This window comes from Squalius cephalus (genome assembly GCF_949319135.1).
Source record: "Squalius cephalus genome assembly, chromosome: 10".
NCBI lineage: Eukaryota > Metazoa > Chordata > Actinopteri > Cypriniformes > Leuciscidae > Squalius > Squalius cephalus.
Window position 1 is genome coordinate 44,304,375 of NC_137131.1, and position 16,987 is coordinate 44,321,361.

Below are 16,987 nucleotides of genomic sequence, written 5' to 3' on the forward strand. Positions count from 1 at the left end.
GGTTAGAGTCACAGCACTTCTTCATCATGTGTCACATGATCAATGCACACAACTTTCCTTCCGTCGGTGGTGTGAAACTGTAGGTCATGATGTCAGTGAGCAGCTCATGCAGGAGCTTCACAGTCTCTCGCAGTATCTTATGCTTTTCACTGGAACTAGTTGCTTTGAGATATTGATGTTTCTACTAGAAAGGGCATGAGCATATATCATCTCTACAGGAGGTCTGAAGATTTCCTCTGGTTATTCTGGGCTTTTACTGAAATCAGTCCAACAATAAACTCATCAGTTCCATATTACGTTTGTGTGCAATCTTAAAAACATTCAAATATACGGGATCAATATTCCGTCAAAAGTACTTTGCGGTCACGGATCAAAAAATAATAAGCGTGAATCAAAAATGTAAATACACATGAAAAAAATATATTGCACAAACTGAAAAAAAAAGAAGGCAAAATAATCAGAATAATGTGGCCACGGATCAAAATATAAGCGTGAATCAAAAAATAACAAGATGAAAAAAATCTTTAAACACATTACAACTTATGTTGCACAAAACTTATACTTATGTTCATGTTTTCTTTTAAAAAAAAGTATGTTTTCCTTGGTTTTATTACTCTGTACTTTGTGCTCTCTTACATTTTCAGCTATTTTACTCTTTTGTGTGCTTGAGCTGTTTTTCTCTTCGCTCTTCTTTCCACGTTCTGTTCTTATTTTACTCTTTTGTAAGCTTCTTTTGTTGTTGTTTCTTTCCACGTTCTGCGCTTGCTTTTCCAAATGTTGCAGTTCCAGTTTCATGTAAATTAGGGCGGGCTTAAGCGTCAGCATTGGTCCACTAGTTCTAGATTGACAGCTCCTCCTCTAGCCAATCAATGAAGAGGGGGAGTTTACCTCAGTCCAACAATAAACTCATCAGTTCCACATAACGTTTGTGTGCAGTTTCAAAAACTTTAAAATATATGCACAGGCTTCTTCCCAGCTAATGGGAATGTGTGTTTTAAGAATGGATTTGGGTGATATATATATAAAAAAAGTGTATTGTGTACAAAGTGTAGGCTATTGTGATTGTCAAAACATTTGGTAACTAAACAGAGTTTTATGAAGTTTAGTGACCCATGTTACAATGTTTACATGGTACAATGGTAGGCTACTGTTTTTATTATTGCTTGACACAAATTTCACGATTTCAATTCAATTCTTGTGATTTGATTACGATCTTGTTCCAATATCAATTCATTTGGATAAATATTAAGGTATGTTATTTTTTCTCAAGAAAAAAAATATCTCCCCTAATGCTGTAAACATATGAGCCCTGCATCAAATATAACGCGTTTTTTAATTATTATAACAACGTTATTATATTTTAATGATATCGTCAAGTCAAATAAAAATGTATAACACATTTAAAAGCAACAGAGTTGCACCAAAGTGCTGGTATATAAGTAAATATATAATAAATATGTAATATAGTGTGATAAGGTGATAGCTGTAACCACTGTAGTATTTACGGTAGTCCTGTGTGGTAGGGTGAATACGGTAGTTTCCGGTCTGATGTCCCCTTTATGAATGAAGCAGCGTTAGTTCAGTGGTCATGGCGGCGCGCACGCTGAATAGACAACGCCAGATAGGCTGCTGAGATTTCATTGAGGTAAATCAAACTTTCATTGATCATGTTTGATATATTTGTGTTTTTAATGCGATATTTTGTACAATAATGAGTATTCAAATATGTTGTGCAGACTGTGAGTATGTGCCTAAATTGCAAAACAGTTGTTGTAAGCTGTAACTGTTGCAAGAGACAACGCCAGATAGGCGGCATTGATTTTCATTCTTGGAGGTAAATTAAACTCTCATCATGCTTGATGTAATTGTTTTTAAATGCATGGCAATCATGTGTATTTAAATATTGTGCAGGTTGTAATGATGATGGTTTGTTCCTGGTTTGGAAAACAGTTGTTGTAAGCTGTACCCAGGTACGTGATGTATGGTTGAAGTGTATGGTTGTTTTAAGTAATGTGCGTTTTTTTGTGAGGAATGTTGTTTTTTTAAATGCTTTGTTTGTGAATGTTATTGCACAAATAATAATGGTGTTTTTCTGGCTCTGTTCCAGGAGCTAGTCTTTGTCACTGTTTTGAATTACTGAAATCAAGTCTATTGATCGTCTGCACTTATTTACTTGTGTATGAACCCTTTTTAACTTATCAACTTGCTACCATTTAAGCCTATTTATGTGATAGTTGTCAATAAAATGAATTGAAATGAAAACTGGTTTGGACATCTTGAAGTGCATTATTGATAGGCTTTACAGTTTGGCGTCCACGGACAGGATTTTTATTTTTTTTTGGTAGTGAGTTGATATAAGGTGCATTTAGGATTCAAAACAGTGACATTGGCTAAGGAGTTGAGGTCATTGGAGCAAAAGACAAGGAACATCAGCAGAACTGCCCGGGACCTAAGAAAAAGTGTTGCTGCTGTATGACTGACATCCAAACGATGGAGCAAGAACTTGCTGCATTGCGGGAAAGGTTGGTCAGGGAGAAAGCTGCAATGGATGAACTTAAACAACAGAATGAAGTACTGACTGCTCAGTTGCAACGAACTGTTACACCAGATACTTTGGAAACGCCACATTCCCCTCCAGATGTGGGCCTGGCTGATTCGGCTGCCTCCCCGACCTCCACAAGTAGAGTTAGAACATCTGTTGAAGTGATTTATGTGCCTAAAGATAAAAAGATGTTAATGTTTTCTGGTGACCCAGGTACTATTTCATATTACGATTGGGCTGATGAAGTGCGGAACTCTATGAATTATCGGCAATACAGAGAAAGAGAACAAGCAGCTTTTCTTTATGATCATTTGGAGGGGGGAGCTAAACAAGAGATAAGATATAATACATCTGAGGTACGCAGGAGCCCTGCATTGATTCTAGAAGTTTTGAAAGAGGCGTATGGCCATCCTTATTCCCTGACAGCTGCTCAAAAGCGTTTTTTCGACCGAAAACAGAAGGCAGGTGAGGGGTTGCGGGAATTTTCTCATTCACTGCTATCTCTGGCAGAAGACATCAATCGTTGTAATGGAGGAGTGGAGTTGTGTGGGGAAGAGACAATAAGAAGTCAGTTTGCAGAGAATGTAAGAGATCCTTCACTTCGTAGAGAATTAAAACGATTAATTAGACAAGATTCAAATATAAAATTCTCAACGTTACGCAGAGAAGCAATGCTGTTTTGGGAAGAGGATCATGTGCCTGATAGAGCCCCCTACAGTTTAGTTACAGAAGGTGCAGCAGTTGAATGTTCTGGTATTACTACAACAAATACCCCTGTTAATACTGATTCTCTTCTTCTTGAACTTAAAGAGGCAATGAGGAAGCAGGAGGACAAGTTAGAGGGCCTTGCAAAGCAGGTAGCAAGAATGCAAGTTTCCGAGGGCAGACGGGGACGTAGGCCAAGACAGGAGCCCAGGTATGATTCAACAGGAAGACCTATCTGTTTTAGATGTCAGGGAGTAGGACATATTGCAAGATTTTGTTCAGATATGAATACGGCTAGTGACAATGTCCGTCAAATAACATCATCTGAGTCGGCTAGGGGGACAGCTGTTTCTGTTAATATGCAACAGGGAAACGAATTCCCCCTGTAGTTCAGAGCCAGACTACGGGAGTGGAACAGTTGGGCTCAGACGATTCTATCATTTCATGGGAAAAAGTGTATAATGCACTTACAGGGCCAACTCCTGTGATGGACGTGTATATGGGAGGAGTATGTGTCCCATCTATGATAGATACAGGTTCTATGGTCACTATTATAACAGAGAGTTTTTTTAGGGAACATTTTGAGTGTAAAGGGGAGGGTGCTCTAAAAGAATGTGGATGGCTGACTTTAAAGGCTGCGAATGGCCTTTCTATACCATACTTGGGTTATTTAGAACTCGATGTTAAAATTATGGATAAGGTCTTTCTACAGCGTGGTGTTCTAGTGGTGAAGGATCCAACAGATCCTGTAACAAAATTGAAGAGAAAAACTGTTCCAGGGTTGGTGGGCATGAACATAATAAAAGATTGCAATGAAATTTTTCCTGGTTCTTTCAATGTAATGCCACCAGGACGGTGTGTTCAAGTGTATCAGGGTTTTGCAAAAGTGATGGCCCCCTTACCTGTATTAGTACCAGCAGGTTCAATGTGTTTTGTCCCTGCTACAGGGTTTCAGAACACTTATGATCCTGATTATATTGCTTTGGTAGAGGGGTTAGAGGTGGACGAAGGGGTTTTACCTGGGGCCCTTATTGTGTCTCCAGGTTTAGTAAGGGTTCAGGGTGGCCAGCTAGCTGTTCCTATTGTAAATGCAGGTGCTTTAGATATCAGTTTGGCCCCCCATACACGGCTAGCACGCCTGCATGTAGCTGAGGTAGTCGCAGGAGGTTCAAAGTCCATTTCTTTTCAAAGCGTATGCCCAGGGGAGGTTCAGATTTCATTATGTTCAGAAGAGGCTGTAGTTTTTAGCCATGAGGTTGCATCTACTTTTTCATCTGATTTTAATTTTGAATGTCCCTTTTTGGGAAGTGAACAGATAGTTCAGGTTAAAGCATTGCTGAATGATTATGCTGATGTGTTTGCTTCCAGTGATAGTGATTTAGGGTGTACTGCAATTATACAACATGAGATACCAGTTACTGATGATGTTCCAGTTCGTCAGCGTTATCGCCGTCTCCCTCCAAGCCAATATGAAGAAGTCAAGGACCATATTAGACAGCTTTTGGAGCAGGGTATTATAAGTGAGAGTTGTAGTCCCTATTCATCACCTTTGGTTATTGTCAAGAAAAAAGATGGCAATATGCGTATGTGTGTTGACTATAGGCAGTTAAATCTGAAGACAAGAAAAGATGCTTATCCTCTCCCTAGGATAGAGGAATCGCTTGATGCCCTTAGCGGGGCCCAGTGGTTTTCAACCTTGGACCTCGCTAGTGGTTATAATCAAGTAGAGGTTGCTGAGAAAGACAGACAGAAGACTGCTTTTTGTACTCCATTTGGTCTGTACCAGTTTAATCGTATGCCGTTCGGGCTTTGCAACGCCCCCGGAACTTTTCAGCGACTAATGGAAAGGATTTTAGGTGATCAACATTTTCAGTCCTTGCTTTTGTATCTAGATGATGTGGTTGTGTTTTCGTCATCTTTTGAACAACATCTAAGTCGTCTTAGGTTAGTGCTCTCACGTTTCCGGGAGTGTGGCTTAAAGGTAAAATGGAGTAAATGTTCACTGTTTCAACGGCAAGTGTCTTATCTTGGACATGTAATATCTGCTGAGGGGGTTGCAACAGACCCTGAGAAGACCCGGGCAGTGGCCTGTTGGCCTCGACCAAGTACAGTAATGGAACTTAGATCCTTTTTGGGTTTTGCAGGATACTATAGGCGGTTTGTGAGAAACTTTTCTCAACTGGCAGCACCCCTGCATGCCCTAGCAGCATTGGCTACACCAAAGGCAGGTAGAGCAAAAACCACTAGAGTGCCCCTTCTTGAACTGTGGGGTTCTGAGTGTGAGTCTGCTTTCCAGGTTTTAAAAGAGAAGTTAGTTTCTGCTCCAGTACTTGGGTATGCAAACTTTACAAAGCCCTTTTATTTAGAGATTGATGCTAGTCATCAAGGTTTGGGAGCAATTTTGTCCCAAGAGGGTGAGGGTGGAAGAAGACCGATTGCGTATGCAAGTCGTGGGTTGAGGCCATCTGAGCGGAACATGGAGAATTATAGTGCTATGAAGTTAGAGCTGTTAGCACTAAAATGGGCAGTCACCGATAAGTTTCGTGACTATTTGGTAGGTCACAAATTTGTGGTATTTACAGATAATAATCCGTTAAGTCATCTGCAGACTGCCAAATTTGGAGCTATAGAGCAGAGATGGGTTTCTGAGCTGGCTAGATTCGACTTTGAAATTCATTATAGACCAGGGCGCCAAAATGCTGGTGCAGATGCATTGTCACGGCAGACCCAGTTGGTCGCTGAACCTGTGTTGGGAGGCGGCATATTCAATCAGCTTCAAGATAATGATCATACATTGATTGTTAATGAGCAAGCAACTACATATAGTTTCCCTGTGTTTTCACCTGAGGTGTGGGCAGCTCAACAGCAGGCCGATCCCTTTATTGCAAGTTTTCTGGTGTATTGGAGGCAGCAAGTTAAACCTGGCAGATTGGCAAAGGCTAAAGAAGATGGTCAGACCTTGGAACTGCTGCGGCAATGGGAGAAGTTGGTAGAGGAGGAAGGGGTTTTGTATCGACAATTTGTTGATACTAGGCAAGGCCAAATTAAACAGGTGCTACTACCTCAGAGTATGAAGGAGGAAGTCCTTCGTGGATTACATGACCAACACGGTCATCAGGGCATTGAGCGCACGTTTAAACTGGTCAGGGCTAGATGTTATTGGCCAGGGATGTTTCAAGACATTGAAACTTACTGTAGGCAATGTGAGAGATGTATTGTAGCAAAAGCTCCAGTCCCAAAGTTAGTAACAGAAATGGGCAATTTGTTGGCTAGAAGACCATTTGAGATAGTAGCCATGGATTTTACAGTTCTAGAGCCTTCCAGTGATGGTAAGGAGAATGTCTTGATTCTCACTGACGTGTTCTCAAAATTTGTGGTTGCAGTACCTACCAGGGACCAAAAAGCAGTGACTGTGACAAAATCACTTGTTAGAGAGTGGATTCATAAGTATGGAGTTCCCCAACGAATTCATTCGGATCAGGGGAGATGTTTTGAGGCAGAGGTGGTTCGAAATTTATGTAAGATGTATGGGATTGGGCGGAGTCGAACTACCCCTTATCACCCACAGGGCAATGGCCAGTGCGAGAGGTTCAATCGAACCCTGCATAATTTGTTAAGGACTCTCTCACCATCCAAGAAAAGGAGATGGGTAGAATATTTACCAGAAGTTGTTTTTGCTTATAATACAACCGAACATGCAAGCACTGGCTATTGCCCATATTATTTGGTTTTTGGGCAGTCGCCGAAGTTACCGGTTGACATTTTGTTTGGGGTAGGTCCGACAGATGCTATAGAGACAGTTGATGAGTGGGTGGTGGGGCATCAGGAGCGTTTAAAAGAGGCTTATCAAAAAGCAAGGGGGCAGATGGAGCATGCTGCCGAAGTTAGGAAGAGACAGATTGGTCCCCCTTCATTACAAAGTTCTTTACAGGTGGGCCAACTGGTTTATCGTAAAAATCATAATTTTGCAGGAAGACATAAGATTCAGGATTTGTGGATGCCCACACCTTTTAAGGTGCTTGCTCAGCCAGATGACTCTAAAGCAGTGTATACAATTGTTCCTTTGGATGGATCGTGCCCACCTAAAAATGTGCATCGAACAGAGTTGAGGCCATGTGGTCCAGGGATGGTAGCGTCATTCAATCAGGGTGCCCAGAGCCATAATGATTTAGTCTCTGATAGTGAATCAGAGGAAGCATGGGTTGTTAGGGGGGAAACCTCAATTGAATCATTGCCAGGGATGGGAAGTAGATCTGAATCTGTGTTATCCAGTGAATCCGATGAAGAATTTGTGGAACGAAAGGATTTGGAAGATTCTCAAATATTAGAAATGGTTCAATCACCTCCAGCTAATTTGCGGCGCTCTAGTCGGAAAACAGCGGGGAGCCATTCTAACCCATTTAATTTACCTAGATCGGTTGTGTTGAATGAAGACGCTGGGCTCATAGAGTAGATAATTTCTCATAAAAGGACATTGTGTGATTTATTTTTATTTTTTTATTTTTTTCTCGTAGGCCTACAGGTGGTTAATAAAATTAATCGAAAGATCATTGGGACAATGATCCGTGGTAGGGGGGGTGAATGTGATAAGGTGATAGCTGTAACCACTGTAGTATTTACGGTAGTCCTGTGTGGTAGGGTGAATACGGTAGTTTCCGGTCTGATGTCCCCTTTATGAATGAAGCAGCGTTAGTTCAGTGGTCATGGCGGCGCGCACGCTGAATAGACAACGCCAGATAGGCTGCTGAGATTTCATTGAGGTAAATCAAACTTTCATTGATCATGTTTGATATATTTGTGTTTTTAATGCGATATTTTGTACAATAATGAGTATTCAAATATGTTGTGCAGACTGTGAGTATGTGCCTAAATTGCAAAACAGTTGTTGTAAGCTGTAACTGTTGCAAGAGACAACGCCAGATAGGCGGCATTGATTTTCATTCTTGGAGGTAAATTAAACTCTCATCATGCTTGATGTAATTGTTTTTAAATGCATGGCAATCATGTGTATTTAAATATTGTGCAGGTTGTAATGATGATGGTTTGTTCCTGGTTTGGAAAACAGTTGTTGTAAGCTGTACCCAGGTACGTGATGTATGGTTGAAGTGTATGGTTGTTTTAAGTAATGTGCGTTTTTTTGTGAGGAATGTTGTTTTTTTAAATGCTTTGTTTGTGAATGTTATTGCACAAATAATAATGGTGTTTTTCTGGCTCTGTTCCAGGAGCTAGTCTTTGTCACTGTTTTGAATTACTGAAATCAAGTCTATTGATCGTCTGCACTTATTTACTTGTGTATGAACCCTTTTTAACTTATCAACTTGCTACCATTTAAGCCTATTTATGTGATAGTTGTCAATAAAATGAATTGAAATGAAAACTGGTTTGGACATCTTGAAGTGCATTATTGATAGGCTTTACAATAGTGCACATATTTAGCAAACTACTCCTCGCTATAGCTAATTTCTCTAACTAACGTGCTAGCTCCATTAAATGGCTTTCCTAAGGTAAATGTATCGTTATATTGTTCTCCAGCTGTTTTATGGACCTCTTTCCGCGGTTGAAAAACACCGATTGATCGATATTATGTATGATGAATATACATTTCGGTTAGTTGCACTGTATCTTCCAATGGTTCATCATTATTTACTAGATCGGGTCACGTGCTTGAACTGAGGCGCTATAGCGATCTGTCACGTCACATCTACAAGCGCCAAAACGGTATTTGTTTTACAGAATATGAGAGCTGAAAATGTGTTTCATATCAACAGTAAACTGCTCTGTGTGTCGGTGTCAGTTTCCTCTTCGTGATTTTTCTGGATGTGATGTGGCGTGAGAGCGTGTGAAGTTGCGTGAGTCTCGCGCTGAATGCGTGACAGTTGCAGCCCTCAGTTCTATAAACGGTACTTTATTTATATTTATTTGTATTTTTTATTGTATTTTTTATTGGAGAAATATATTATCATTCATTCTAAACTTAACAGAAATCAAATCCAAAGACCCTCCGTATTTATTATGCAAACAAAAAACGAACATAAGTTATAATTCCTTCTGCAGTCATTAACTATATGTACACATGCATACACAAATAAACTTAACATTCCTATACATGCAAATGCCATCTACGTATACTGTACATGCAAACACATCTTATAACACATAGACAACTCCTAAAACACAACATCGCCCCACCCTGGAAGAACGTTTGTTCATAACCTTGAGAGAACGTTCTTATAGCTGGAGTTGAACTTCTCTGTGCTTTACAGCTACAGAACACGCATTTTAATGAATATAATGAATATAATGTTATTTGTGAGATTCATCATAATCTTTCTGCTTCACATGTGAGTGTTAGTATTTTCAGGGGACTGTAGTGTGATTATGACCAGCAGAGGGCATCATCAGATCACATCACCTCTGTGTGTGTGTGTGTGTGTGTGTGTGTGTGTGTGTTGTGTTGTTGTTGTTGTGAGGTCCTGTGCTCCTCCTGCGGAAACTCTTGACTTCTGGTGTGAAACGGGTGTTTGCAGGGCAGGGCAGCTGATAGAGGAACTCAGCAAACATGAAGAAAGTCTGACTCTAAACTCACAGCTTTGATGAGACAGGAGTTCAGCGTTAAACTGCACAATGACCGAGTGTTGTCACACAGGTAAGAGTCGTTTAACCTTAACTAACTCTCCCTCCATCTTCAGTCTAATTCACATTCAGTGTTCTATTGGTAAAAGCTGGATTTCCATTGCAGGATGTTCTTGCAAATGTTTTATTAATAATTTGAATATTGGTGGTGGTGTTTTATGTGTCTGCACAACACCAGCAACTAGAGGTGGTGGAAGTATATTTATCTACATATTATTTTTTTACTATACTGCAGTTTTTTAAATGTTGTAAAAATGTTTTTTCTTGGTTACTGAAATATATCATTCTTCAAACATTATGAAACGTTACTTTTGAATGTTCTCTGAACGTTATGAAACAAGTAGTAACATTTAAAAAACGTTTGATGAACTAAAATATTTCAGATTTTTTTTTTTTCATAAAGTTTTTGTGCTATTGTTTTATTTATTTATTTATTTTGATTCACAATTTAGCACATATTACACACACAGTAGGGATAATATATCGACTGGACAATAAAGACAGAGAAATAAAAGATTACTATTGTTTTAGAACAATATTAAAGACCAGAAAACTTTGAATGAACGTTCTAATAATGTTACAGGAATGTTGTTTGTTCATAACCACGAGAGAACTGATGGATTGAAATGAAAATCTGTAGTCCAGGATCAGATGATTATTTTCTGATATTAAAATGACTGATCTTTATTATTTGTGCTGGTTTGATATCATGCAGATCAGCTCTGAGTGTGTGTCTGAATCTCTCGTTTCTGTGGTCTGTCTGCTGTGTCTGAAGTGAAACACACACACACACACACACACACACATGTTCAGAGGCCCCTCACGCAGGAGCCAACGGCCCCCATGACAACAGATTTCCTGTTTCATAAAGCAGAAGCCGGCGAGTGTGAAGCGTATTGTTCAAGTCTTCACGAGAAGAGAGATTTCAGACATCTCTAATCTGGTCATTAATCCCTCTCAGTGTTTATTGTAGACACACACTGCTGTGTTTTGGGCCTGGTAACTTGTGTTTTACATGTGAGATCTCTCTCTGAATCTGCAGCAACACACTGACCGTGTGTGTGTGTGTTTTCTCAGATCTGACGGTGGAGGAGCAGATGGAGATCGAGCGGCTGAAGATGCACAAGCAGGTTCTGCTGGAGGACATTGAGGTGAGGAACACTTGCACAACATGCTTCTAACGTTCCCACAACGTTATGAAAACAGTGAGGGTCAGTGTGTGACAACAGTGTGCAATATCTCCACATGCAGCTGTCAGGTTTCTGTATTAGTGTGTTATATATATATTGTGTCTTAAATGTAGTTGTGTTGTCACGTGTGGATCATAGACTGTAAAAAATATGGACAAAGCGTCTGTGACGTCACCCATAGACTTTCTGAAGACGGTTTTGAGGCCGTTTATGGGGGGTATGGGCGGCGCCATCTTGGAAAATCTTGGGAAATCCTAACCCCGCCCACCTTCTGGCCAATCCATATATGGGTAGAGGACGCGAGTCCGGTTATTCTGTGCGCGTCACTCAGCTCGCTCTGCTACTCCGGTTATCTCTGTGTATATTTTAGGCAACAATAAAACGAAATATGTTATAAAACACCACACTAACTCTTTTCGTTTTCATTTAAAGAAATCTTAAACATTATAGCCACACAAATATGGTTCAGGCAACGCGTATTGATTATATTCACTGCATATAACGTTTGCCTATTTATAACAAAACGAAATATAAAACTAACCCTGCCTCTTTTCGTTTTAAATATAATATAAAAATATTAAACATTTTAATATGGTCCAGGCAATATGTGCATTTGTACTAAACAACAGATGTTGCAGTAAACAACATTACAGATCATCTTCGTTGTATTAAACTCAACCCAGTCTCTTTTTGTTAAATTTCAGTTTTATCAATATTAGCTATTATAAAAGTATAAGTAAAAGGTACAAGAAGCTATACAAATAAAGCAAACAATTCAGTCAAAGTCAGCGCTCTAGTCTAACCATACAACGGTAAAGTTAAATAGCTTATAAAGTTATGAAACTTCCCCTCAGCCAAACGATTGGCCAGGGAACAAATTATAGATTCACGAGACCAAAAATCGCCCGTTAGATGTAGACAAGACGAATTATATCTCATGTTTAACCACTACAGAGACGCCAGAGTCAGCGGCAAACCTCAGAACGACTAGCCGAGGAAAGGCTGTTCCAGGCAGGGTACATGAGCGTCGAGCGCCCGGTGATCGCCTGCATCTCACAACCTGGATCAAATTTTCATAAATCTTTATAAATAAACCACAGATTTGAGCATTAAACAACTACATTCTCGCCTGAAAAACTCTTAAAACTACATTTCATGATACAGAAACAGTAGTATTATATTTCAACTGTATATAAAAATGGCGCTTCTTATGTTGTCATTCTCCTCGGCGCAGCCTAAGCTGTCAATCAAGCTGTCAATCAAAGTTAACCACGCCCTTATTTGGCATACATTTTAGATCTAAATACGATCTAAACTAACGAGTTAGAATAAATTCACCCCCCTCACAGTTGTCAGGCACTCGGAACCTATCGAAAAATACAATAAAAGTCCATGGGACCAACCTGTAAAAACATGAATTTATGCTGTGAAAACGGACATTTTAACATGGGGGCTATGGACATTTGCTCCCTTTTGGGACCTGCCCCTAGCGGATTTTAGATGTATTGCAGTTTTTCGCACTTCCGGGTAGGCTTCATTTTTCAGATGAGAATGTTGCCGTTTGGTGTGGATGCAGAATAAGGTTTGCTAATAGTTTCAGTCTATAACACGTGCAATGACAATAAAAGGAAATTGAAAACGTTATTTCTGAATGTTACAAACGTCCAGTTTTAAAAACGTTTTTTTCTTGGATATTCAAACATTATGAGAACGTTACTTTGGATTGTTCTCTGAACGTTTAAAAAAAATGTTAGACAAACTAAAACGTTTAAAAAAAAGAAAAAACGTTCAATGGACGAATGTTTTTGTTCTAACGTTTTGAGAACATTATTAAAGACCAGAGAACTTTAAACAAATGTTTTAATACGCATGTTTGTTCATAACTTTGAGAGAACCTTCCCTGAACGTTAGTATTTAGCTTATACTCGTAGGCCTGAATTTCAGCATCTCCTGTCAAATGATAATCTGTCTTTGTATTAATGTGTCCCTCAAATGTTCTGCTGTTTTGCCACAGTGGGTTTTTTCCCGTTGTTGTTCCGTGAAAAAAAAAATGTGGTGAAAAAAGAAGAAATGGTCCAGAATAGCCTAAAAGACTCTCTTTCAGGTGTAATATTGGACTCGTGGTCGTGTTTGTGTGTGTCTGGTGTGATTCTTCCATCATACGCAGAACATGTTGATAACTTTACCTTAATAAAAACATTATTTCTGAACGTTCCCTGAATGTTACAAGCATTCGTTTTTTCTTGGTTATTCTGAATTTGCATGAATTTGCATTCTGCCTCAACATTACCTGTCAAATGCTAATCTGTCTTTATATACACTACCGTTCAAAAGTTTGGGGTCAGTGAGATTTTTAATGTTTTTAAAAAAAGTCTCTTCTGCTCACCAAGGCTGCATTTATGTGATGAAAAACTATTTAAAAAAACAGTAATATTTTGAAGTATTATGACAATTTAAAATGACTGTTTTCTATTTTAATATATTTTAAACTGTAATTTATTCCTGTGATCAAAGCTGGATTCCAGCATCATTACTCCAGTCTTCAGTGTCACATGATCCTCCAGAAATCACTCTAATATGATGATTTGATGCTCAAGAAACATTTATGATTATTATCAATGTTGAAAACAGTTATTTACAGTTTTATTTCATGATGCTATGATGAATAGAAAGTTCAAAAGAACAGCATTTATCTGAAATCTAAAGCTTTTGTAACTTTAAACACTACCTTTCAAAAGTTTGGGGTCAGTAAGAATTTTAATTTTATTTTTGGGGGAAAGAAATAAAATAAATCAATACTTTTATTCATCAAGGATGAGTTAAACTGATCAAAAGTGACAGTAAAGACATTTATAATGTTAGAAAATATTCTATTTCAAATAAACACTGTTCTTTTGAACTTTCTATTCATCAAAGAATTTAAAAAAAAAATTGTACATGACTGTTTTCAACACTTATAATAATCATAAATGTTTCTTGAGCATCAAATCATCATATTAGAGTGATTTCTGAAGGATCATGTGACACTGAAGACTGGAGTAATGATGCTGAAAATTCAGCTTTGATCACAGGAATAAATTACACTTTACTGTATATTCACATAGAAAACAGTCATTTTAAATTGTCATAATATTTCACAATATTACTGTTTTTTTTAATTGTTTTTCATCAAATAAATGCAGCCTTGGTGAGCAGAAGAGACTTCTTTTAAAAACATTAAAAACATTAAAACATCTCACTGACCCCAAACTTTTGAACAGTGGTGTATGTGTCTCCCTCAAATGTTCTGTTGTTTTGTCATAGTGGTTTCTTTTTTCCGTTGTTGTTCCGTGAAAAGCAAAAAACACACAAAAAAAATGTGTTAAAAAAAAGAAGAAATGGTCTAGAATAGCCTAAAAGCCTCTTTCTCGTGTCACACTGGACTCGTGGTCGTGTTTGTGTGTGTCTGGTGTGATTCTTCCGTCACGTTCACAAGTGTAAAATAGACACTGTAAAAGAAAAACAAATATGTGTCTTCATTATGAAAGCAGCTTCAGAAACCTGACGAGAGGTTTGTCATTTTTCTCACAGAAACTGAAGAGCCAGATTGAAAATGTGATGGCAGATATTCAGGATTTCAAGTCAGCAGAAGACAAGTGAGTGAATGTATGAATGATGATCGGAGAAAAGAGCTTTATTTATGTACTATTATAGCATTTATTCATTTCTGAATGATATTATTTTATATATAAAATTTTCCTTAATTTTTTTATATTTTTTCAGTTTTCATTTTCATTTTAGTTAAATTTTCGGTATTTGTTGTGTAATTTTTATTGTTTTTTATTATTTTATTGTTTTTTTATATTTATTTCAGATTTAGTTTTTATTTATAAGTTAAATAAAATCAGTTAGTTGTCAAGGTGACCTTTACATTTTTTGTTTAGTTTAATTTTCTCATCTGATATTAATATTTTTAAAATAGTTCTAGTCTCAGTTTCGATGAAACGCTGGTAATATAACTGAACGTGGTTTTGCGTGAATTGTTTGTAGTAAGACGCTGGAGAGGGAGAAACGCTTCAGTAGTGGCAAGAAGAAGTTCAACATGGATCCTAAAAAGGTGAGATCTGGAGGAGTCAGTGATGATGATGATGATGATGATGTTAACGAGACGCTTGATGACGAGGGCAGTGGAACGTCTGTCAGTCTCTCAGATCAGACACACACACACACACACACACACACACACACACACACACTGTAGGAGAGACTGATGTCATTATTCAACACTGAACTGAAAAGGAGACATTCAAATTTAAACTGCATTTGTGCTATATACAGTATGTCTCTGTGTGTGTGTGTGTGTGTGTGTTTCTATCCCGGTGGGGACTTCAACCTTGAATGCACACACACACTCATGGAGAATCGTGTCACTGTGGACCTAAAGTTTGTAAATCATACAGAATGAGTTTTTTTGAAAATATAAAAATGCAGTTTTATGTGATGGTACCCTTACGAAAAACAAGTTTATTCAAGTGTTCTATTACTATAGTTCTTTTCAACTAAAAAGAAGAAAGCATACTTTCAGTCTACATTTTATATACTTCTCAAAAATATACTTTATGTACTTCTCAGAAATATACTTAAGCGTACTTGACTTATACTGAGAGAAAAGTCCAAGAATATGTGGCCTATACTTGTACTCAATCTTTTGATTGAGATTAAGTATTCAAAGTATACTTGGCTTGTAGTTGTGTTAACTCTTTTGAGTAGCCTATTAAATATACTTTTTACATAGTTTTTCATACACAGTCTTATGAAACTTACATTGTTTGAAAATATTGATATAAAACACGTATGTTTCTAATTCTGCGTATCTGAATTTTTGTGTAGGCTAGTCCACTGGTAGTGTGCATAGGAATTTACTCTAATTCTACTTTTTCCCACCATTGACTGCATTATCCAGCGTAACCCATGAAGAGAAAACGACTGTGAAGCTTTAGGGGTGTCGGACTCGATCTACTCCATCTGTGTTAGATCATCGTTTCTGAATCTGATTAAGGCGTAGTCTTTGACAAAAATTAGATTTTCTCAACTTTTTCGTTTAAAATGTTGCCTTTCTTTATGAAACTTACAGACATTCAAGTGTTGATAAAAAAGGATGGATGAAGCTAATAAAATGTTTTTAAAATTAAAGTAGAGTTAAAGGTATTTTTCAAGTATAAAAAATAACATTTGAGCATAGTAGTATAGGCCTACTGCAAGTGCAAAAATTATATATAAATAGTAAACTATAAGTATAATGTTAAGTTCACTTAAAGAAAACTTGTAGTATAAAACTACTAAACTAGTAGTTTACTGAGAGTATACTTCAAAGTATTAAAATAGTAAACTACTAGTATACCCATAAGTTCACTTGCAGTACAAATGAGAAACTAGTTGTGCACTTAAAGTTTACTACTGTTACACTTATAGTACATTATACTTTTATATACTAAAAGTGGGCCAATTTAGTCCCAAGTTTACTACTAGTACATATTGACATTAGTATACTTCATAATCTATACTTAAAAATGTACTTGAACATTACTTCATAAATTGAACTTGAAGTATACTTCTTTTTCGTAAGGGTAGGTTTAGGTGTAGTGTGTGTGTGTGTGTGTGTGTGTGACGGGTAGGGTTAGGGGTCAGTTTGTACAGTATAATAATAACCATTACGTCTATGGAGAGACTGATGAAGATTAACAGACAGGAGGTTGTGTAGGATGAAGTGCTCAGGTCAACACCTGAAATACTTTTGGTTTTCTCGTTCTGAGTCTTTGTGGTTTTGCTGCTGCATGCGAGGCCGACGAGCATGGAAAGAGATGAAAGAGATGACTGAGAGACACATGAATGTTTGATGTTTAATAAACACCACAAACACAGTCACAAACCTATAACT

At 37.8% G+C, this 16,987-nt stretch overlaps 1 protein-coding gene across 1 annotated transcript in view; it reads left to right on the forward strand.

Moving 5' to 3' along the window:
• Window positions 1-848: 848 nt before the first annotated feature.
• Window positions 849-16,987, forward strand: part of cyth4b (cytohesin 4b) — a 34,352-nt gene continuing 18,213 nt past the window's right edge. The window contains exons 1-5 of the mRNA XM_079883024.1: window positions 849-882; window positions 9,780-9,893; window positions 10,958-11,031; window positions 14,641-14,705; window positions 15,100-15,166. Of these exons, the coding sequence (XP_079739150.1) occupies window positions 9,872-9,893; window positions 10,958-11,031; window positions 14,641-14,705; window positions 15,100-15,166 (228 nt within the window). The 5' untranslated portion in view covers window positions 849-882; window positions 9,780-9,871. The remainder of the gene's footprint in view (window positions 883-9,779; window positions 9,894-10,957; window positions 11,032-14,640; window positions 14,706-15,099; window positions 15,167-16,987) is intronic.